The sequence below is a fragment of the Pelobates fuscus genome, chromosome 2 (assembly GCF_036172605.1).
Source record: "Pelobates fuscus isolate aPelFus1 chromosome 2, aPelFus1.pri, whole genome shotgun sequence".
NCBI lineage: Eukaryota > Metazoa > Chordata > Amphibia > Anura > Pelobatidae > Pelobates > Pelobates fuscus.
Window position 1 is genome coordinate 168,106,094 of NC_086318.1, and position 25,556 is coordinate 168,131,649.

General features: G+C 36.9%; 1 protein-coding gene across 1 annotated transcript in view; it reads left to right on the top strand.

The window, feature by feature from the left end:
- Window positions 1-377: 377 nt before the first annotated feature.
- Window positions 378-25,556, top strand: part of HCRTR2 (hypocretin receptor 2) — a 123,685-nt gene continuing 98,506 nt past the window's right edge. Inside the window, exon 1 of the mRNA XM_063441125.1 lies at window positions 378-602. Coding sequence (XP_063297195.1) covers window positions 389-602 — 214 coding nt within the window. The 5' untranslated portion in view covers window positions 378-388. The remainder of the gene's footprint in view (window positions 603-25,556) is intronic.

Sequence of the window (25,556 nt, forward strand, 5' to 3'; positions counted from 1 at the left end):
GACCTGCAGAGGTTCAGTTTCAATACTCTTCAAAAAGCATATGACGGATCCCGGAGTCTAAATAGCTAACATCGTGAGCTCAGTTACCATGGGTATGAACAGCTATGTGAATGACTGCACCTCCTATCAATCTCTGCAGATGGGCTCTGTACTCTGAGTCAACATGTTCTCCAGATCAGACTATGCCATTTCACTTACCATAAAATGCTAAAACAGTAAGTACTCTGGCAACCTGGATTTTCAAGCCAATATTGGGATCTATACATTCTTATTTTTCTTAATTTTCTTGTTCACCATTTGAATTGTCTACTAGGAAATCATTTGTACTTCATGAATTGTACCAGAATAAGGAAGCATCGACTGGTCGAACCAGACAGGATCAGCTAGTATGCCAGGAACAAAACTTGATGACCTACTTTACAGGAATTTGTCTGTGCAAGAAGTAAATGTGACCCAGGACCCTCTTCTTAATCCTTCTGATTATGATGATGAGTTCCTCCGCTACCTCTGGAGGGAATATTTACATCCCAAGGAATATGAATGGGTTCTTATTGCAGGATATATCACAGTCTTTATTATAGCTCTTATTGGGAACATTCTTGGTAAGTAATACATTATAGTATCTGTGTGAAAAATGTATTAGCTGTGTCCTTAAACAATATCTCACTTCGTAATATAGGTTGGCAACACATCATTAATTAAAGTGTTATCTGACTTTGTCCCATATGTTCTGCAAATATTTTTTTTTAACAAGTAAAATAGCCATGAGTTGATATTCCTGGTCTGATTCCGGTATTTTAATCGTATTGAAGGCATGAGGGCTGATCTATGGATCAATACAATTGTTTCTGCATTTTTATGAATGAAGTCTTAACATGTTGCTCTTTAGTTTTTCCATGAAGGTTACTGCTATTTTACAATTGCATTGAACCCACTGAAGCCTCTTAGAGACACTGCAGCATAAAATGAGTGTTTTGCAGGAGGGCGCTGTCCACGCTTTATTGGTGCTGAAATGGCATACATGTGCTCTAAAATTGAATATTGGAGCACTGTTGTGTTACCTACTCTCTATACGGTTCTGAAGAAGTTATCATAAACCAGTAGCATTTAATTTATGATGATCCAAACCTGTAAATGTTTGAACTTATTTGTATTAGATGAAAAATGCTTCTTCTTTAATATTATTACTAGAATAAATTGGTGATTATTGCAGCACCTGATAGATGTGTATTCCTTGAATGTGACCTACAAGATATTCTAAAACAGGGGTCCTCAAACTCTGGCCCCCCAGATGTTGCTGAACTACAATTCCTATGATTCTTTGAATTACATAGATAGCCAGAGAATCATGGGAGTTATAGTTCAGCAACATCTGGGGGGACGGAGTTTGAGGACCCATGCTCTAAATAGTATTTATTTGAATGACTTCTTTTCTGCAGCTCATAATTTTTGATGTGGCAAGACAGCTATATAATATAGCATTTTTGTGTACACTGTTTAACCCCTTAAGGACCAAACTTCTGGAAAAAAAGGGAATCATGACATGTCACACATGTCATGTGTCCTTAAGGGGTTAAAACAAGGAAAATGGGTTTCACACTAAAGAAAAATAGGGTTTGCACTTTCAATAATAAACATCCTTCAGTTCTGTATTAGCGGAACTTTGAATTTATGGTATAAATATAACTTTTACAATGGGTTATTTGATTTATGAAATAAAACAATAGCATATTGTCTTGCAGTCACACAGAGCAAAATGCAAGTTGACAAACCAAGCATGTATTTAAACATTTTTATTGATTGATACATCAGAATGCATTGGTTGTATGTGTAGTAATGTAATTTGTCTATAACAGGACATTCAAAGTTAATTGTATTTAAATTATGCAAACTGAATGCAAATTAGCTTTTAAAGAAAAATTGAGATGTGCTTATTTTCCCCATTTCTAAGTGACCACAAGTTCAGTTTATCCCATACTTCCTTTTACAGCGTGTGTGTTTGATCCTGATAATACGTTTCCCAGATGTAAACAAAAAAAACAATATATGTTAAGGTTAAGCAAGCGGATTTTTCCTCCCCCTCTTCCACAACAAATTTAAATGGATTTTAAATGGATTTGCACTGCTTTGCTTTCAGGCATAGTAATAGGCACTTGCTCCAAACAGTGTAAAGCACACTACACTTGCTTGTCTGGGAAATGATGTGACATTCAGCAGATAATGTACATCAGGTATAAATGTTCTAGATGAAAGCATATATTTATTTTTATTTATAATAAATATTTATTGCTATTGGCTTTCAAACATTTCACAAACACAATTTACAAACCAAGGTACGTGAAAGAAAAAATGGTTTATTCATTAAAACTTAAAATTGAATACATTGAAATTTGAATAGCAATATTTAGGCATTTGGAAAAATTAAACTCATCTGTATGTAAAGTTTTGAAACTATAGTATACATTTTATAAACTACAGTTGCTCAATCCAATGTACTTATTCTATGGCACTGGGTTATTTAAAAAAAAAAAAAAAACTCAGGTTTGATGTCTTGCACTGTATTACTGTTTAGCATTTTACTGTTTAACATTTTTTAGAACATTTTTAGAAATCTATTCTGAAAGTCTGTAACTAAAAAAATATAGATAGATGATAGATAGGAAGATAGACATATTATATATATATATATATATATATATATATATATATATATATATATATATAGAGAGAGAGAGAGAGAGAGAGAGAGAGAGAGAGAGAGAGAATATATTAAATGGTACCAATTTTTCTACTTTTTGGGGTTTTCTTTTTCTGTTTATCCTTTTTCTCCAGATAATGTCTCCTTCTTGTTCTATATTGACTCTTGTTAACTATGAACTATTTTGGAGCTAGCACGTGATCACTACCAAGCGTCAATTATCAGAAAACTCCTAGCATATCCATTGTACGGTTGGTGCTTTACTTCAGTAACAATAGCTACAATAAGTAGCATTACAACAGCTTTTACACTTTGTTACAAAATACAGCACAATGTATTGACTCAATGCAACCAATGGTAGGCAGTCCTTTTGTTATTTTGTTAGTTCTGAGATTTTGTTGCACTGAAGTGGTTAATAAATTGATATTGAGATAGTTTAAGAAAAGCAAAATGTAAACGGCAAGTGGGAGCATAATTTATTTATCTGGTATATGAGCTCTATTTTCTAGTGTCATGCAAATTAAGCACATACTTTGCCTTCATGGATGTATCCTTATTCAGTTTTTGAAGGTAGTATTTGTGTTTTTATTTTATGTACTTGTGCAGAAAAATGTTTCTAAAATACCAAAGTCTAGAGGGTTATTGAGCAGATTAACCCATCTTCCATTTTTTATAGCATAGGGCCATCTAGTGTCTCTATGATGTAGCACTGTTGTGGGGATTTTGTTTTGTTTATGAAGAAAACTCTACTTCATATAGCCATAGATTTTTTTTTTAGCTGTGTTATCCATATCCCTACATATAAAACTAAACAAACAAAATAATTAATAAACTTGCCAGAAGAAAATATGTTTTTAATAATATATATTTTAAAACATCATCAGTTCAATTCTGGATTTAACATTCTGACAAATCAGCACTCATGCAGTTATTGGCAAAATGAACACTAAAATATCTGAAAATCTTTCCATTTAAATCTCGTCACAGCTTAGTTATTTTAGCCTCAGTTTTGGGTAATTCTATAATATCCAGAGTATAATGAATAACCTGTTTGGAATTATTTATAGCCAAACCCATTAAATCCTTAAAAGAAGGGAGTGGGGATTATATTCCAACGGTGATGAACGTGAAGGTGTGAATGTTCACATATATACATCATATAACATTACATAAAGTACCAATTTAGTTAACTAAATCATAAGTAATTAAAATATATAATTTATATTTTTATTGTTTTGTATTGTTGTTCTATTTCTATCTTAATAGCACTCTTTATCAAACATGCATTTCAGAAGAAAAAGTGGGCAAACTGTAAATGGCAAGGAGAGGCAAAAATGACAGAAGTTCACAGATATATAAATGTTGGTGGATATTATGCCATTATATTCCATGAATGATAGCCACCACTAAGCTACCCACAGGAATTCTCTTCTTCTTGTGACACCTACACCTATAGTATTGACCACATTTGCCACAGTTTTCCATGCTTATCTTCTATCCTCTGTGGCCTTCTAAACGGAAAACCATAGAACATCTGCATTGACCAGAATACTAGGAATCATAAGAAGGTTCTCCATATGAGCCTCTTATATTCTTTATGGTCGCATGGTCATTTAACACACTGCCTGAATTTTGTGGGAGTGTCTCATTATGCCTACTACTCCTTCCCATTTACATGTCGCTGTGTGTTTCTATCCCCAAAAGGTCACCTCCCTGCTTCAAGTGTCCCTGTATTTTCTGCCCTCTTTAGTCTTAGTTTACCCAGGAAATCCAGCAAAGCGTGGCTGTGATGCAAGCTAATCCTTGTATGTTTATTTATTTGTAAATGTTATTTTAAGCAGCCTTTAAAGATTTTGTGTGTGTGCACTGTTCAGTTTCTGTGCTTTCATACGTGTTAGCAGCAAGACCCATATTAAGAAATGTTTGTTATAGATAAAAGCCCAAATCCCTTTTTAGTCATCCATATACTGTCAATCACTATATATATGCATTGTGTATATGCAAACAATTTGTGTAAATGTTAAATTTGACTATATAGATGTGTGTGGGTTGTATGTTCACTGGTCATGCAGTGGAAGAGAACCTTGTTATGGTTCACAGTATTCTGGTCAATGTGCATGTGCTACTTTTCTCAGATAAGATGGACACAGATAGAAGGAGATAAGCATGGATTGCTGTGGTATAATAATGTAAACTAAATCAATAACTCATCCCTCTCACTCTAATATGCTTTTCCCCTGTGCTCTAATTCTCACTGGTTTCTCTGTCTTCTTCCCATAGCAATAGCAAAAAAAGAAAAAAAAACATATTTGGAGCAGGCTCACCTGTCTTAAATTGAAGTAAACTTTATTGTAACATACAATTATTTAGTACTTCAGGTTAAGATAATTAAACCTCCTCCGCATTTGTTTCCACTAGCTCTGTGCTCTAGCGCTATGAACCGGAACCCAGAAACTTCCATTAGCTCTCCTCGGAGAGTGTCACCTGATCCTCCTCAGCTAGTGAGATAAGTCCTGCACACTGAGCTTAGATAGATTGCTTCCTGCTGTCTGATAGTTGTAGTCGAGTTAGGGAGTGGTGCCTATTGAACCTCAAGTCAAACTATTCTAAAATCGTTTGGCTTTTTACTTTGGGAGGGCACCAGGGCACTCCTGACACCATAACTACTAGAGTGCGCTGTAGTGATTTTGATGCTTAGAGAGTTCTTTTAAGTTTATATATAGTATTTTGGTACTAAACTTGCAATAGTAAGCATTTATGATTGATTGCAGGTTTGATTTTTATTGGTGTTTTTTGTAGTTTTAGATTTTTAGCCTTATAGCAATATCAATACAATTTTAAAAATGTTAGATTCTAGTGTTGATCAAGTGACATTAGTACCTACTATTAATGTTTAAGTAATATGAATTCTGGATATCAGCACATTTATATCCAATAGCATAGAGCCTGAGAAAACAACATCATGTTTATTTGAAAGTTGTTAGAGCCCTGTATAATATTGATGATTATTGAAGATATACTTATTGTGTATAGGAATTTTGCACACACTTACATTCTATTAGAATTTTATGGATGCAATTTTCCCAAAATGCCAGCAGGTTGCTTGCAAATATCTTATTAAGCTATATTTTTGTCACACAGAGAATGTTATTTGGGTTTCTACACATATACTTATAACTACAAGAAAGTTATACCTTAGAAGCTTTAAAATTATTTATCACATGATTCATTTGCATTATGAACTAATAAACAAGTAAATGTAAACCTAATTGTACTTTTAGATTTCCATTAACTTTAATCTATATATTATTATGTTATTATTTACATAGCGCCAACAAATTCTGCAGCGCTTTACAGTCGGTGGACGAACAAACATGTAATTGTAACCAGACAAGTTGGACACACAGGAACAGAGGGGTTGAGGGTCCTGCTCAATGAGCTTACATGCTAGAGGGAGTGGGGTAAAATGACACAAAAGGTAAGGATAGTATTAGGCTAATTACAGTTGCAAGAGAGGAATCAGTCGGAGCTATTAACAGTTTAATTGATACGATTTTATGAAGAAGTGGGGTTTTAATGATTTTTTGAAGGAATGGAGACTGGGTGAGCACCTAACGGAGGAGGGAAGTGAGTTCCACAGGAACAGTGCAGTCCTTGAAGGCGAGCATCAGAGGTTGGAGTATGTCTATCCCCTTGTATGGACATTCCTTCTCTTTTGGGATAAAGCCTCACCAATCTACTTAAAGGGAGTGGGATCCCTCCAAATCTTCCCACAGGCATCTAGATTGAGCCATATTTATCTGGCTCTCTCCTTGTGAGTATTTAATCACGAAACCTGCACTTCATTACTCATGTACTGTATGATTTTGCACTAGGTGCTTGCATATCATTTTGTTTTTACAGCTATCTCCTTTGTTGCCATTACTTTACATCTCCAGACAGGAAGATAAGCCTTACCGCCACATTCATTATGGACTGTAATGGTGCAAGTTGGGAGCACGTAAGACCACTGAGAAGCATATTACAGTAATCAAGGCGAGAAAAGACAGTGGAATGGACCAGCACCTTAGTTGTATCTTGCGTTAAGTAGGGTTGGATGCGTGCAATGTTTTTGAGATGGAAGCGGCAGGATTTGGTAATAGACAGAACATGAGGCATGAAGGAGAGTTATTTGGTAATTAAGAGGCTATTTGCCTTTTTGTTTTGTTGTTTTAGGATAATGATGGCACTAATTTGGAACTTGGACACTCCGTTATAATTAATATTATATCACAGCAGACTGAGCTCCTTTTCATTTGTATTTTTGTTTAATATTATGTAGAACTCCTTAATGGGATCAATTAAACAGCAGTTTATGTAACATAAAAAAGACCCATGACCAATACTAACAAGTATTTTGGTGGTGTTCCATCTGGTGATCTACATAAACCCTTTTAACCAAGAGTGACCTGAAAAATCCTCCTTGCACTCCCTCACCAACAGTGTTTATATGCTGTAGCAGCATTTATATGCTGAAATGTCCTCTTTTCCCTCAATTTTCTGTGCTGTCAGGTGTGGTAATTTTCCCATCATTACATGCTCTCCTAGTTCAAGCATCTTCCTCCTGTCAAATATATAGTGCCAGACATTGCCAGGTCTATTTGCACTTTTATTTTCCAACTCTGTTGTACAAATAATTGTTTAATGTAAGCCTGTGATATGCTTTTAAGTTTTTGTAGTACATTTTAATATATTAAAATCCTGTTTTTCCCTAGCTTGTACCCTCTCAAGTCTTATGTTTAGACCTATATTTCAGCATGTTTCTAAAATGTAAAAAAAAAGTACAGTTCTCTAGTATGCCATGACACTGTACCTTAACGTATGTTTACAATATGCTTGTCAATGTTGTTGTGCCATAGCAAGCCTGTATGTTACTCTACGCACTATGAAAAAAAATAATAATAAAAAAATACTGGCTATTTTGAGAATCTGTATATTATAGACTGATTTCTCAATGTAAGTTTTTTGTTTCATTGTTCTTAACATTTAATTTTAAATAGAAACCATCTATACAATGCAGTTATGTTTCTAAGGTTACATTTCAATGAAACCTCTGCTTTCCTCTATGTATTATAATTATTATTGAAGCAAGTTGCTTAAGCCAAGAAACACTTTAATTCTATTCATTTTAAATGCTCGGGGCCTTTCCTCAAGCTTTGGGAACCAGCTTCAGACTACATTCAAAACTGTAACAGCCATATGCAAATTCTAAGGAAATTAAACTGCGCACAGGAATCTTTAGATATGAAAAATGTCCTTTGTATATTCAAATCAAAGTACAACTTAGTGTCCTGCATTTCAGAATTTAGTAAAAAAAAAAATAATAATTCTCAGAACATTTAATGAATATAAAATGTGTATTCTCTCATATAGTAAAACGAGTAGCAAATTCTGTAGACATGACAAAAAAATAAAAAGTACAAAGCTAACTTGTTAGAACTGTTGTTGAAAAGCTTAATATGACATTGCCAAGTTTTAGATATTTACTAAAGGACTACTCCAAGCACCATAACCACCACAGCACACTAAAATTAGAAAGATTTTGTCATTATCTACATACTTATGAACCTAACTAAAACCCCGGCATAAAATCTTATAATTAAATTTTGTAATTTCTTTACTAAATTTCAAGGAATTGTTATCTAATTTCTGTGCCGTTTTTCAATGTAAAACAATACAGTTTAATTGATACGGTTTCCTAAAAAAGTAAGGTTTCAAATATTTTTTGAAGAAGTGGAGATTGGGTGAAAGTTTAACAGAGAGGGCAAGGGGATTCCATAGGAATGGTGCAGCCCTATGCGACAATCAGAGGTAGGAGTATGAACAGAGCTAAGACGTAGGTCTCCGGCATAGCATAGGGGCCTAGATGGGACTTATTTGTATATTAGTGAGGATAAGTAGGTGGGAGCAGCATTGTATAGAGATTTGTAAGCAAATATCAGGATCTTAAATTAAGTCCTATATCTTACGGGAAGCCAATGTAGGGACTGAGGGGTGGCGTGGGAGGTGCAGCGGACAGAAAGATGAGCCTCACTGCCGCATTAAATATAGAATGTAACGAGGCAAGTTGGGAACAAGTAAGACCACTGAGAAGTGGATTACAGTAGTCAAGGCGAGAGAGGACAATGGCATGGACAAGCACATTTGCTGTATCGGGCATTAAACAGGGTCGAACGTGCACAATGTCTTTTGAGATGAAAGCGGCAGAATTTGGCAATTGATTAGATATGAGGGGTGAAGGAGAGGTCAGAGTCAAAGAGAACACCTAGGCAGCGAGGTAGAGCAAATGGTAGCACCATTAAAAGGGACTCTCCAGTGCCAGGAAAACAATCCATTTTCCTGGGACTGCAGGTCCCCTCTCCCTCCCACCACCCATTCCCCGGTAGCTGAAGGGGTGAAAACCCCTTCAGGTCACTTACCTGAGACCCCACCGATGTCCCTCGGCAGTGGTTTCGGGTCACTGCCGCTCCTCCCAGTGATTACATAGGGCGGTGGGTGAGACTGATCCCGTCTGCTGGCTGAGGAATCCTAATGCACATGCGCGGCAATGCCACGCACGCGCATTAGAGCTCTCCATAGGAAAGCATTGAAAATGCTTTGCAATGCTTTCCTTTTCTAGTAGACAGCCACTAGAGGTGGAGTTAACCCTGCAAGGTAAGTATTGCAGTTTATAAAAAAACTGCAATAATTACACTTGCAGGGTTAATGGTAGTGGGAGTTGGCACCGAGACCACTCCAATAGGCAGAAGTGGTCTGGGTGCCTGGAGAGTCCCTTCAACTTGGAGGGAAACAGACAAGGGAGTAGCAATACTTGAGGGAAGGAAGACCAGAAGTTATTTTTTGGACAGGATCAGTTTAAGGAAATGAGCAGCCATCCAGTTGGAAATAGCAGAGAGGCAGTCAGAGACATGAGTCAAGAGGGGTGGTAAGAAATCAGGGGAGGGCAGATACATTTGCATGTCATCCGCATAGAAATTATACTGGACAAACCAAGTTGGAAATAGCATGAATAGATTAATCTTTATTGTGGAAAACACCTCAAATTCACACAGTTGTGGTGTCTTTCCACATTAAAGATTCCTTTATGGGCATGTTGTGTTGCACATCTTATTTCTTGTTTACTGACTATTAGGACATTTTGCAGGGTCTCTTGTTTGGATATCAATTAAGTGCACTGTTTGCTTGTGGGGCTTGTTTGTTTTCTGAGTAATATAAGGCAGGCATTCTTTTGACCTAAGAACAGGTGCAGATGCAAGCCAAAGAAGTCTCTGCTCTGAAATTTCACTGAATATATTCGTGCAACTCTTTCTGTACAAATGCATCTTCCAGAAAAAAATAAATATCAAAAGAGGTTTAAGAACTCCCCCTGTAGATAGGGTGATTACCTATATTGCATACAAATTCAGCAATGATTTGGTCTTTAAAACACAATGAAAGTGTGAGATCCGTTTAAAAAAAAGTATTTCTTTGAAAAAGTCAATTCTTCTCCGTTTTGTTACCATTCAGTTGATGAATGTTGGTTGGTGAATACAGTAAACCTTAGAATGTTTTTATCAGCTATGTGCTAGAAAACAGAGCAAAATAAAAGTAGCCAAATCAGACATTTCCACATGTCTTTTGCATGGATTTTGTTCATAGCTGAAATGTAGGACACAGAACAGTTTCATCAATATGGATGTTAGTGTGAGCACCAAGCTCATCATTAATATTTCCCATGATGTGAGTGCTAGTGTCTGCATCCAGTGGTACTTTGCTTTTTTTTTTTTTTTTTTTTCGCTACTGATAAAGGTTCAGGACATTTAGTGTCTGAACCTAAATGTCAAACATGAGTAACAAGTATTCTACTTTTCTGTAACAATAAAAATTTGAGACATGGTTGAATGGTGATTGGTGAATGGTATTAGATAGAAGAAATTTGTATAATAGCAATAAAATGAGAATTTCTCAGTATTAAAATAAAAAAAACAAATTCAAGACAAAGGTGTTTGTATAATAGAAATGGCTGGAAAGTTACACACACAGAATGAGAAATTCCACCAACTTCAGGTTAGCCAAATTAGATCAAAATGTATTTAATAGTCCAGCTTTTTAAACATTTAATATTGTTTGATTAAACCATGTTCAATGATGTAACTAAACAAACAGTTTTCTGCCACATGCCCATATACAAAAAATAAAGAGCATACAGGTGGTTAATATAAGTTTATTTTGTGCTTAGTTGATTGACAATTTAGATATCTATCAATATGTCATATATCAATGTGTTTTTGTGTATATGACCAATTAGTGTGTGACTTTCCAGTTTTTATTTTTTCTAAACATAGTCTTCCATAATCTTAAATAGACAGGGAGAAGGATATATATGTATACCGGAGTCTGTATATGTTATACTGTTTTGTTTATTCTTATTTCTTCTACATCTTGACTGGAAAAAAATGTATAAATGTATGACATTTAATACAAATGTAACAACCATAATATTATATTTATAAAAAGAGTGGTGTTTTCTCTATAATTTGATCTAATTTAAAACACAAGTTTCTGCTCCCAAAAGCTGCTAACCACATTCAAGATAAATATTGATTTAAGTTCAATTACTTAAAACTGGAATTCTGTGAAAATCTTTAAAAGAAATATAATTGTACTAATATAACTATAAAATGAAGGCATTGTGTTAACAATTTAGAATCAATTCCATGAATCACATTTTAATATTCCATGCTGGTAATCATACCTGGAATAAACATTAGATAAACCAGAATTGGAACTCATTGGAGAAAGCACAAACCATAGAACTCTCACTAGGAAATTAGATGCAACAATTTCCTAATTATAGCATTTAGCCTACCATGTAAGCACGCCTATCCATCTACAATAACACCTTAAGGACGGAGGCAATTTTACAAGTTCTAATCAAAACAAAATCTGGAATTTTTTTATATAAGTCTGTTCAACCAGTAACAATACTTATTTTACATCATATTTTTCAGGAGAAGCAGTTCTTTAATTTCACATCAAATACTCATAAGTGAAACATAGTTTAATATGAATAAACTCTAAAAGAATTTTAAATATTAAGAAATGTTGTAATTTTTCAAGTTCTGCATGATAATTTACCGGTAATGTCAGAATGCTGTTATGCAATTAAATAAACATATTTGTGTTCATCGATGTCTCACGAGTACAGCAGTTCCCCCATGTTTAGGTTTTATGGGGTTTTGGAAAGTTACAGGGTTAAATATACGGCTTTCCCCATTTACAGGTTTTACACAATTTGCCAGATTGGTTTGCTGGGCCTATGTTGACTTTGAGACCAGGAATTAAATTTACCCCAATCATGGCATACCATTTGAAAAAGTAGACAACACATGGTATTCAAAATAGGATATGTCCACTCTAGTTTAGTAGCCACTTAGAAACAAACGCTTGCAAAAGTTAGCATTCATTTTTGTTTTTTGTATTTTTCACAAATAAACTGCCCTTTCACAGATGATATCAGCAGCATTATATGTTATATACATTATATATATATATTTAATTACACTAAAACACTCATATTTGTGTTCAGTAATGTCTCATGAGTACAAAAGTACCCCTCATGCCCAGGTTTCATGTTGTTTTGGAAAGTTACAGGATCAAATATAAGACTTGTCCATTGTCACGTATTTATCCGCTTATAAAAATGTGGTTAATGGCATTTACTGTCCACACAGGAAAAGTTGTGCCGAGCAGCAAATGGGAACCTGGTTATTGCCTTTGGGGTCAAAGGCCAGTTACAGCCTATCAGATCTAGAGGAGGGGTATTTAGGCCCAGTTCTCATCCCGCTTGGTGCCCTGTCGTGGTTTCCCTTTGTGGTTGTCCGAGAGCGCGTTATTTATTCTGGTAATTCTGGTTATTTGGCTTTGGCATTGTTTTTGACTTCCCTGTTTTCTGGCATCCCTGACTCCTGGCTTTTCCTTATCGTTGTGTTAAAGACCTTCCGGGTTGAAACGTTGATCGCCTTATACAACACAAATGTTCTTTGAAAATCCTCTCTTCATTTATTCATTAATGCTCTCTTCATTTATATTTCTACATTCTTATGCTCTGCAGCACCGAGGTCCATTGAATTGAAACTACCAAAGGTAGAGTGCCAGATCTCCTTGTGTGTATATATATATACACATATATATATATATATATATATATATATATATATATATATATATATATATATACATACATATACATATACATATACATATAGAGATTGAGATACATATATGTATTTATAACGTCAATCTAAATGTATTTTGAATTTTATATATATATATATTTTAATATCAAAATACAGTTAGAAGAAATTTAAACCAGTATATATTTTTTTAAATGTATTTATTGAATACTTTTATTATATATATATATATAAATTATAATTTATCAGATATATGATCCAAGTACTTTTATTTACTTTATTAAACTTTTTATTAACTTTTTATAACTTTCTAAACTTTTTTGCAGGCATTAGGGGGACTACATGATAGCTCAGACAGTCCCCCTGCAGGCACTGCATAAGCTGGCTATTCCGGCCATGTGATCGCAAGAACCAAGAGATCATATGGCCCGGGAGGGTTGGATTGGGCAAAGGGGACTGCCTGAGCTCCCAGGCAGACCTCAGGATGGCTACTGCTACGGGGACCTGGTGAGTACAAAGGACAGTGGGGACCTTCTATGCCGCCCTCTGGCATTTGGAGCCACCACAAAAAGGACAGCATAGAATGCCTGCAGTCTTTAAGGGGTTAAAAAATATTAGAATTACATGTATTCATGCATAGCATAGTTACATTATAATAGAAGCTGAAAAAAGACGTTTGTTCATCAAGTTCAACCCTCCACACATCTGTTTCTGATGTTGGTAATAAAGAAATATCTAGTAAAATGAAGACCTATGCCAATAGATAGACACACTAACGTCAGACAGTCATTAGTGGCTCCACTCCACACCAGTCTTGTTTTTAGAAGACACGACTAGACACAAAGGATAAGTACAAAGCCAGGTATATTGCACTATAGAAGCACTTGTTGAGCTCTCATGATTAGCTAAAGATTTTGGAGCTAAAATGTTGTATTGTTCAATATATCTCCCTATGAATCTATCTATATGTACCAATTAAACAAAAAAGTCTTGGCACTCTCCTTGCTAGCATTTAAGTAAAAACATGCACCAGTGCAATCCCGCATTAAAAGTTAAATATATCAGATGAAAGGGAGCATATGCTATGGTAGATCGACATTTCGACCCCTTATGGTCTTTTTGAAGATCAGAATAAGGAAGGTTAAGGAAAGAAATCCACATCTTTTCAATCCTTTACTTTGCCTCTTCAAGTAAAAATGATTGACCATTGGTAATTTGCATATTCCCGCTAATGAACAGGTTAACAGACAGCTGTTTGTTCTGCCCCTATACCTAGTTGTGTAATGTTATCATATCCCCTCAAATGTACTTGATTTTCTAAACTATATCACCAGTAAGTATCCCTGGTCAAGACACCTAACGATATATATCTGCCCACCTCAAATCCTCACAGTTTGCAAGCAAGTTTGAGTAGGGGCTTCTATATCTCTAAACATCCTGTTATATACATGTTGGCATATTAAGAATGCCAGTGATAACAATGGAAACAAATGTTGTGTTGCCTTATATCTCTTTGAGGTTTAATTTTGTATTGTGTGGCATTATTGTACTAAAGTGAGAACTGTCAATAATGTAAAGAGAATTCTAAGTGAAATTTAATGTTAAGGCAACATTTGCTGAAATGGAAGATTATCACTTCAGTGAGTAACCCTGAAAAAGTTTAAATACTGTTTTTATTTTAAGATTTGTATTAATGTTTTATTTAGTCCAGAGCATTGTATGACATAGGGGATTGAAAGACTGGGTATTTATAGACATTTACCTTTTTTATCCAGTTGTAACTTTTTTTAAATTTAGTAATATGTGATATATAGCGTGAATATAATTCTTTGATAAAAGAGATTGTTATTTTAAGATACATAAAACACATTAAAAATATAATGCAATATATGTTTATTGTACTTTTTTCATTGTCTGATAACAAGTTGCAATCTTTATTATTATTATAAACCATAAAAGATATTTGAAAAGAAAAAAAAAATGATTTATTTTGAAATCATGTATATTGATTTTTTTTTTTTTTGAGAAATTTTCACTTTTTAATGTGTCTGAGCAGCCATATTGAGTCGGAATCTACTGTCATCTGACCTACTGCTGTTTAACTTCCTGCTGCAGGTTTACACAGGGCATATGAAGCAATTGTAGTAGGCCATTTCGGTTGAGCAGCAGTTGTTCAGGAAACAATAAAATGTTACCCTACTTAACCACATATAAAAATAAGAATATTGACCCCGTGGCTCTCGCGAGACTTACACTGGGAGCTGACAGAGGTGCTGACCGGACTGACGCGGAGGAGGAGGGAGCTGACAGGAGCGGTAAGTAAGAGCTCTCTGCCAGCCCCCCTCCTACACAGCCCCATTGTCTGTATTATGGCAATGTAAATTGCCATAATACAGACATTGACTCGAGTATAAGCCAAGTTGGGGTTTTTCAGCACAAAAAATGTGCTGAAAAACTCGACTTATACTCGAGTATATACGGTATATAAAATAATCATAAATGCACATATCTTTTCTGTCTAGATAAACTAGTAAATGCACACTCTTTATTGGTGTTTTTATTCTTAAAAATACAATTATCCTGTCTATGAACAATAAACATGTTCACAATAGCTTGAAGGGTGATTGATTTAAAACAATATATTATTTTTTGTGACATTGAAATGCTTGACATTCTGTTATAATTACTTAGTTTCAACAGACATTTGTACTGTAATAATTTGACACAACTTATGTTGTTTTCAGTAATAGATTCTGATTTTTTTACATTAAACAGATCAAATACTGTTAATTATTGTATGCAAATGATAAAACAAAGTAATTTTTCTTATAAAGTTTCATGAAATGTACATACACTTATCAGCTACAACATTAAAACCACTTATAGGTAAAGTGAATAACAATGATAATAGTGTTACAGTGACACATGGCAAGAGGTGGGATATATTAGGAAGCAAGCGAACAGTCAGTTCTTGAATTTCATGTGTTGGAATCAGAAAAATGGGCAAGTAAAACGATCTGAGTGACTTTTCAAGGGCCAAATAGTGATGACTAGATGACTGGGTCAGATCATCTCCAAAATGGCAAATCTTGTGTTCCCAGTATGAAGTGGTTTGTACCTACCAAACGTGGTGCAAGGAAGTATAACCAGTGAACCAACATCAGGGTGCACAAGGCTCATTAATGCACATGGAGAGTGAAGGCTGGCCCGTCTGATCTGATCCCACAAAAGAGCTACTATAGCTCAAACTGATGAAGAACTGAATGCTTGCCATGATAGAAAGGGGTAAGAACATACAGTGCTTTGCACTTTGTAGCCACAGGCAGGTCACAGTTCCCATGATCACCCCTTTTCACCACCAAAAATGCCTTCAATGAGGGTGTGAGCATCAGAACTGTACTATTGACCAATGAAAGAATGTAGCCTGGTCTGTTGAATCATGTTTTCTTTTAGATCATTTGGATTGCTGGATACATGTGCATCATTTACCTGGGGAAAAGATGGCATCAACATGCACTATGGGCAGTGTTATGCTCTGGGAAATGTTCTTGGGTCCTGGTATTCATGTGGATGCAGACCATGTACACACCTTCATGACAATGGACTCTTTCAGCATGATAATGCACCCTGCCACATTGCAACAATTGTTCAGGAATGGTTCAAGGAGCATGACAAAGAGTTCAAGGTGTTGCTTTGGCCTCCAAATTGTGCTGGAAAAACAAATCAGATGGAGGCCCCACCTCACAACTTGAAGGACGTAAACGATCTGCTGCTAATGTCTTGTTGCCTGATACCACAGGACACATTCAGAGATCTTATGGAGTCCATGCCTTGGCACATCAGAGCCATTTTGGCAGCACAAGGGGGACCAACACGATATTAGCCAGGTGGTTTTAATGTTGTGGGTCATCAGTGTACCAGAAATACTTACTTTACTGATAAATATCTTATCTAATTTGTATACTTATTTATAGGAATCTCATAACAATGTGTGGAGGGATGATGTGCTTAAAACAAAATCATGGCTAATAGTATATGTTAAAAAAAAAGTTTTCTGGGAAGCACACACTGAATATTCTCATGAAAATTCACTAAACTCATAAGAAACCCTTACCAAGTGGGGCTATACTATTCTCCTGTTTATGGGGCAATTCAGAATGCAAAATCCAGACATTGTTCAACATATTTAACAATGTCCAAATGATACTGAATATAGTCCAGATTTCAGCTGGATCCAGTGCTGAATGACAGCTGAAATCCAAAAAAAGGCTCCAAACAAGCCTGAATTTGCAACAGATTTCAGCCAGACTCAAATTTAGACCTAAATTCTTAAAATCTAGGCCCTGGTGCTTAAAATCAGGGCATAGACTTTAAACATGTTAACTATTTCCCCACTGCATCCTGCATGTAAATAGTTAAAAATCCTCATAGGTAGAGAGAGGTCGTATAACGGCTGGTCAGTGCAGCCAAACTGAATGGACAGTTTCATCACCTTCAGGCACCATAAAAACTTAATCTAAATGAAAAAAATCAATGACAGCCCCGTGAGGGTTCTGTGCAGAATGAGGTTTCATGGTGACTAAGCCTGTATAAAAGTTCTCCCTTGCTTTAAAATCTCATGAGAGTGCTTTGATTTGTTGTCTCTAGAATGTCCTAGATATATGTTGGGGGTTAACTTTTTTTCCTCTAGCAGATACTAGAAATTTGGGCACATCCGTGCATTCCACCTTTAGATACGGATGTCCGGATGGCAATCTTTTACTGAATCAGTACGCATGTCAGTTCAAGACGACCACAATTTAATTTGAGACAGCTTAACATATTTATGGACAGAAGTTACAGCAAAAAGTAACGTAACAAGATTACATCAGCTAAAGGCGATATTGCTTATTCAGCAACCAACAACATGTATTTCTGGTAGTGAACATGTATTTCTGGTAAAGGTTGGCAACACGTTCAGTTTTAAGCTGACATTTAACTATTGCAATTTCATGAATAATCTGCCCATTTACAGTAGTCACGTATTTCATTAACTCTTTCAGTTCAGTTCTTTTATTCTGTAAGAATGACTCATTATGGATTTTATTTGGGAAAGGGTTAGGTAATGGATGGATAATAGTTGTAATTGATAAGGCCAATAAAATAGGGGTTGTTTCCACCAATATACAGTATTTCACAAAAGTGAGTACACCCCTCACATTTTTTAAAATATTTTATTATATCTTTTCATGTGACAACACTCAAGAAATGACACTCTGCTATAATGTAAAGTAGTAACTGTACAACCTATATGACAGTGTAAATTTGCTGCCCCCTCAAAATAACTCAACACACAGTCATTAATGTCTAAACAGTTGGCAACAAAAGTGAGTACACCCCTAAGTGGAAATGTCCAAATTGGGCAAAAGTGTCAATATTTTGTGTGGCCACCATTATTTTCCAGCACTGACTTAACCCTCATGGAGTTCACCAAGCTTCACAGGTTGCCACTGGAGTCCTCTTCCACTCCTCCATAACGACATCATGGAGCTGGTGGATGTTAGAGACCTTGCGCTCCCCCATGTTCTGTTTGAGAATGCCCCACAGATGCTCAATAGTGTTTAGGTCTGGAGACATGCTTGGCCAGTCCATCACCTTTACCTTCAGCTTCTTTAGCAAGGCAGTGGTCCTCTTGGAGGTGTGTTTGGGGTCGTTGGAATACTGCCTTGTGGCTTAGTCTCTGTATGTCCCAGTACATGTTGGAATTCATGGTTGCCTCAATGAACTGTAGCTCCCCAGTGCCAGCAGCACTCGTGCAGGCCCAGACCATGACACTCCCACCACCATGCTTTACAGTAAGCAAGACACACTTGTCTTTTGTACTCCTCACCTGGTTGCCGCCACATGCGTTTGACATCTTCTAAACCAAATACGTTTATATTGGTCTCATCTGGACTACAGCACATGGTTCCAGTAATCCATGTCCTTAGTCTGCTTGTCTTCAGCAAACTGTTTGCGGGCTTTTTTGTGCATCATCTTTAGAAGAGGCTTCCTTCTGGGACGACAGCCATACAGACCAATCTGATGCAGTGTGCAGCATAACGTCTGAGCACTGATAGGCGGACCCACCACCCCTTCAACCTCTGCAGCAATGCTGGCAGCACTCATATGTATATTTCCCAAAGACAACCTCTGGATGTGACGCTGAGCACATGCACTCAACTTATAATAAAATATTTACAAAAATGTGAGATGTTTACTCACTTTTGTGAGATACTGTAGGTGCCTTCTGTGGCTCCTTCTTATTAGTTTAGCTCATAATTAACCATAGAACATAGTTCAACTTCAAATAATGAGCCTTATCGAAACACATTGGTTTGCCCCATGCCCCTGGGAAAACACTCAGGGAATTAAAAACCCAATCATTGATTACTTGTGTGGGAAACCTCCAGAGGGCTATGGTTTTCCCATGCAGGCCACTCTTCCATGCAATTAAGGTGAACATGGGACATCCGGGATACAAGCAGGGGTACCATAATTAATAACAGATTGGTAGGGCTGAGACTGTAGTGGTGGTTGCATATCAACATATATGAAATGATGGGTACTCTTTGGGGTAAGGGTCTGCTTACAAAGAGATGACATTACCATTCGAAGACATGACAGAAATCCATATTCGTACTAATCTAACACAATACTATTTTATTATTGTTAAAAGGTTGGGATAGTAGGATTATATTACAGACCAATATATTTAATATCAGCACTAAAGGTGTGCTTTAGAATAAAGGTCCTATCTTATCTACTGTTTTTAATTACCCCTATGATGCGATTATAGGGGTTATGCACAAACATTGGCCCATTTTGAAAAATGACCAATGGTTGAAATTCAGTATTTCTAATCTTCCAAGGGTCACTTTTAGAAGTAACAAAAACATAAAAAACATCCTGAATCCCTTTCAATATACGTCTTCAGTGGTTCAAAATCAGATTCAAAATCCGTGTGTAGGTAATTTTAGATGTGGAGGGGAACGTTGTCACACAAAGAATCAATTGTAATTTCTCATTTTTAGTTTATTTACTCTCCTGTACCTGTGGTCTCCACTATGTGGGACAAACCACAATATCCCTGAAGAACAGATTCAGGGAAAACCGGCTGGCCATTTTACATGAAGATCAAAGATCCCCACTGGCATGACACTTTCAGTTAGCTCATGAGAGTGATCCATCTCACTTATCAGTAATGGGGATAGAACTCGTGTTTAACTTGACTGATTTAGCCAAGAGAAAAAGGGTTCTTAATGCAGCTGAAACAAAATAGATATTTCAATTAAACACTCTCAAGCCTTATGATTTAAAAGAAGAGTTAGGTCAGGATTTTTAATCTGGAGTATAGCCCCTCTTTGTCACCATACCCCCATTATCTGCCCCTTTTCAGTTGAGGACTTTTACCAGGGAGGGGGTTAATAATAATGACTAAGGTGCCTGATAGGGAGACATAAGGTTTTTGAGTGTTCCACTTTTAGTACATATATTTACATGACTGTTTCTAATGTAGACTAATACTCTTACCTTTTGTTACATTTTTTTTGTAGTTTATGTTTTTTTAAGCTTTTGTGTTTATGTTTTAGTATGTATGGGAATAATTATAATTTTGATATACTATTTTAGTAATGTCATCATGTGTTGTTAGATATACATTCCAGTTCTGGTTATATACCCCCTCTTAGAGGGTATATAAATTGTGTCTAACAGACTTATGATCTCAGTCTTGATAAAGTCTCTGATAGAGATGAAACGTGTAGACGTTTTGGTCCTGATTTTTAGTTGCTTCAGATTATTGACACTTCTTCATTAAGGCAGCTGCTGCCTTTTTTTAAGTTACCAGACGCGGCTCACCACGTGATTCCAGCTCTGTGTGCTCTGCATCCTGCACCTGTGCGATGCGCTCTCATCCCATATGACCGTCTACTGTAGCAGTGTTGCTCAAGTCTCCGTGCCTCCTTGAGATTAGAGGTAAAGGTTTAGCTTGCTGGCAACTTTACCATCTGGAATCTTTCCACACCACTTTGTTACAGGCGACAGCATTCTTTTGGATGGTCCCCCCATGGATAAGTACCTATGTTCTTTTTTGCTCTCTTTTTTATACTTTTGTTTATGTTGTGTTGTTTTCGTGGTTGGTTCTGTATATCACACTGTTTTTTAAGATTTTGCACACACTGTATCCTTTTCACTATTTAGTGGATATTGTCCTTTTTGGTGCCAAGGATACTGCTATCAGTAATTTGTTTCTTATTAACTTGTGCTTTTAATTTGATACAGTTACTCTTCGTTGCTATTTTGAGTGTTCTCTGTATTTACACAGTATTATATTACCTTTTAGAGTTGGTCTTTTCTGCTTGTGCTTTTTATTATAGTAAATTTTTTTGGCAATTTTTATCCTTGTTTTTTATTATTTATATCTGGAGCGCTCACACTGTTCTTTATTTACACATTTCTATACTTAGTCTCTCTTCATTGTGTGTAGCAGACAATATTTATGTTAGGAGTTTTTATTATTGTGTATGTGACCTACTATTTTCTAGTCTTTTCTAAGTCATGGGTATACACTGAGGGGAAAACATTATTTGACCCCCTGTTGATTTTAAATGTTGCCCACTGACAAAATGATCAGTCTATTATTTTAATGAAATGTGTATTCTAACAGTGAGAGACAGAATAACCGAAAAACATGTCAAAAACGTTATGAATTGATTTGCATGTTACATAGTTACATAGCTAAAAAGAGACACGTTCAGCCTTCCTCACATTTGTTTTTTTCTGTTGATCCAAAAGAAGGCAAAAAAAAAAAAACCCAGTGTGAAACACATTTTTGATATGTTCTGTTCCTTTTATTAATTTTGTAGCCCGCCTCTGCACTTTTTCTAGTGCCATAATATCCTTCTTTAGAACAGGTGCCCAAAATGGCACAGCATATTCAATATGTGGTCTTACCAGTGATTTATGAGGAGGCAAAATGATATTCTCGTCCCAAGAATGAATGCCCTTTTTCATGCATGACAATACCTTACTGGCCTTGGCCACTGCTGATTGACTTTGCACATTGTTACATAGTTTGTTGTCTATAACAATTCCCAAGTCCTATTCGTGTGTTGTTATCCCTAATTCGCTTCCATTAAGGGTATACGGTGCTTGTGTATTCTTTACGCCGAAGTGCATAACTTTGCATTTTTCAATATTAAATTTCATCTGCCATTTGAGTGCCCAGTCCCCTAGTCTATCTAAATCCCACTGCAGCAAAGTAATATCTTGCTCACATTGTATTATTTTACAGAGTGTTGTGTTATCTGCAAACAGTGAAACATGACTTTCAATGCTGTCTTCAAGATCATTTATAAACATGTTAAATAGGTGTCCCAGAACAGACCCCTGAGGGACACCACTTGCCACCTCTGCCCAGCTTGAAAATTTACCATTAATGACAACTCTTTGTACTCTGTTTTTAAGCCAATGTTCTACCCAAGAACAAGCATTTTCATCTAGACCGATTTCCTTGAGTTTGAACACTAATCTATTGTGTGGAACTGTATCAAATGCCTTGGCAAAATCCAAATAAATCACGTCCACTGCAACACCCTGATCTATACTTCTACTTACTTCTTCGTAGAACGCAATCAATTTAGTTTGACATGACCTGTGCTTCATAAAACCGTGCTGATTTTTGCTGATAACCATGTTCTTCTAAAGGAATTCTTGAATATTATCCCTTAATAACGTTTCAAATATTTTCCCAGCCACAGAAGTTAAGCTCACAGGTCTATAGTTTTCAGGCAAGGATTTTGAACCCTTTTTGAATATAGGAACCACATCTGCCTTCCTCCAATCCTCCGGAACACTTCCTGAAAGAAGTAAATGAGTGAAATAAGTATTTGACCCTTTCGACTTAGTACTTGGTGGCAAAACCCTTGTTGGCAATCACAGTGGTCAGACGTTTCTTGTAGTTGGCCACCAGGTTTGGTCCCACTCCTCTTTGCAGATCCTCTCCAAGTCATTAAGGTTTTCGAGGCTGATGTTTGGCAACTCGAACCTACACAAATTTTCAATGGGACTAAGGTCTGGAGACTTGTCTAGGCCACTCCAGGATCTTAATGTGCTTCTTTCTTCTTGAGACATTCCTTTGTTGCCTTGGCTGTGTGTTTTGAGTTATTGTCATGCTGGAATACCCATTCACGACCCATTTCCAATGCCCTGGCTGAGGGAAGGAGGTTATCACCCATTTAAAAAAAAAAAGAGAGAATTGGAGGATGCAAAAACAAACCGTATGGAAAAAGTGGAATACTCAAAAGATAAATTTACAATTGAACATTAAAACATCACTTTTAATAAATCATAAATTAAAATGTCCAAAACTAATGGACTGGTATACATAACGTAAACTAACAATAATTAATACAATCGCTCATTAGACAGAACTATATTGGAATAGTGGTTTAAGGCTAAAATAGCACAGTTATCAAGGTTAATATGGTATGTTTCACTAATGATCCCTAATGGCTCATAAGATCAGGGACGAAATGTCAAGATAATTTGTCTCAACAGACAATATTATGAGTAGACGGTACTAACCTCTACTAAACTTTTGCCCAATTAACACTAGCAAAAAGGTAGTAAAGTGTTCATAGATATAGATACAAAAAGATTGTTTGCCTACTAGCTACAATATATAATATTGCTACAGTTTCACAGTTGTAATAAATAACATTATTGTAATGTCTATAGCCATGGTGTAGTTATATCAGCTGCGGTATGCAGTAATGGTACATATGTTGGCAATTACATATGTACTCTCTAATACTGTGGTAACTAAGATGAATACAGCTTCTCAGTAATGGTTAAATATGCGCTTATTACTATAGAACCACAGGCACACCGGGTGGTGCCGATCAAAACATAAATAATAACAAAATAGAATATTGTGGAGAGATCCTAGTTTAAAGGATAACAATGTAAGGGATAGTAGGGCTGTTTGAGTCTTCCCCTATTGTGTCTTGGAGGGCATCTTCACGGTGTAGTGTTTTACCAATTGTTTTCTTGGTGACTATGGTCCCAGCTGCCTTGAGATCATTAACAAGATCCTCCAGTGTAATTTTGGGCTGATTCCTCACCATTCTCATGATCATTGAGATCTTGCAGGGAGACTGACAGTTATCTTGTGTTTCTTCCATTTGCGAATAATCGCACCAACTGTTGTCACCTTATCATCAAGCTGCTTGGCGATGGTCTTGTAACCCATTCCATGCCAATTCCAGCCCATACTAGCCTTGTCCCTGACAATCTTGTCCCTAACATCCTTGGACAGTTCTTTGATACAGTGGCGTACACACGACCAACGGGGCCCTGGTGCGAAAATTGATTTGTGCCCCCCCCACCGCGCTTACTTTGCATGGGCCGGGGCTGCAACACATGGCAGCGGGCTCCTGGTCGCAGGGGTTGCAGGGCTGTGATCCCTGTGACCGCGGTATGTACGCCAGTGCATGCAGATATACATACATTTAAAGGACCACTATAGATACCCAGATCACTTCAGCTCAATGAAGTGGTCTGGGTGCCAGGTCCCTCTAGTTTTAACACTGCAGCTAAATACATAGTAGTTTCAGAGAAGGCGAGAGGCGGATCGGGGCGGAGGTAAGTGCTGAAGGGGTTTTAAACACACACACACACTCTCACGAACAGACGCATACACACTAGCTAACAGACACACACATTTACTGACAGACACACACTCAGTGACAGACATACATACACGCTCACTGACAAACATACACTCACTAAGACACCTAACAGACTCACTAACAGACACACACAAAGTAACACACTCAGTAACAGACACACAAACTCACTAACACACACACTGACACTCACTAACAGACACACACTCAATAACAGACACACACAACTAACACACAGTAACACACACACAAAAACTAACACACTGACTGACACTCACTAGCAGACACAGTAACACACACACTGACACAAAAACTAACACTAACACACACACACACACACTCTAACACTAACACATATACACACATGTTTTTTTTAGAAATGTAATCCCCCAGCCTCCCTACCTTTGGGAGTGCTGAGTGGATTCCCTGTGGTCCAGTGGGTCTGCCCAGCAGCTGGTCCTGCGGGCCCGCGAGGGAGCACTCTTCCCTGAGCGCTCTCTGCCCAGCTCTCTCGCGCGCCACTTACTGATGCCGGAGCCGGAATATGACGTCATCAGTAAGCGGCACGTGAGGGAGCTACGCAGAGAGCGCTCAGGGGAGAGTGCTCCCTCGCACGCCCGCCAGCCCACTTGCCGGGTGACACCAGGGCCAGCTTTGGGGGGCCCTGAGGTGGCCAGCTTCTGGGCCCCCCAGGAGAAGAGGCTGGCCACACTGGCATACATACCTGGTCACAGCTGCGTGGTATGTACGCCAGTGAGCTGAGATTAAGAGCACTCCCTTTAAGAAAGTGCTCCTAATCTCAGCTTGTTACCTGTATAAAAGACACCTGGGAGCCATAAATCTTGCTGATTTATAGGTGATCAAATACTTATTTCACTCATTGACATGCATCAATTTATAACTTTTTTGTCATGCATTTTTCTGGATTAAATACAC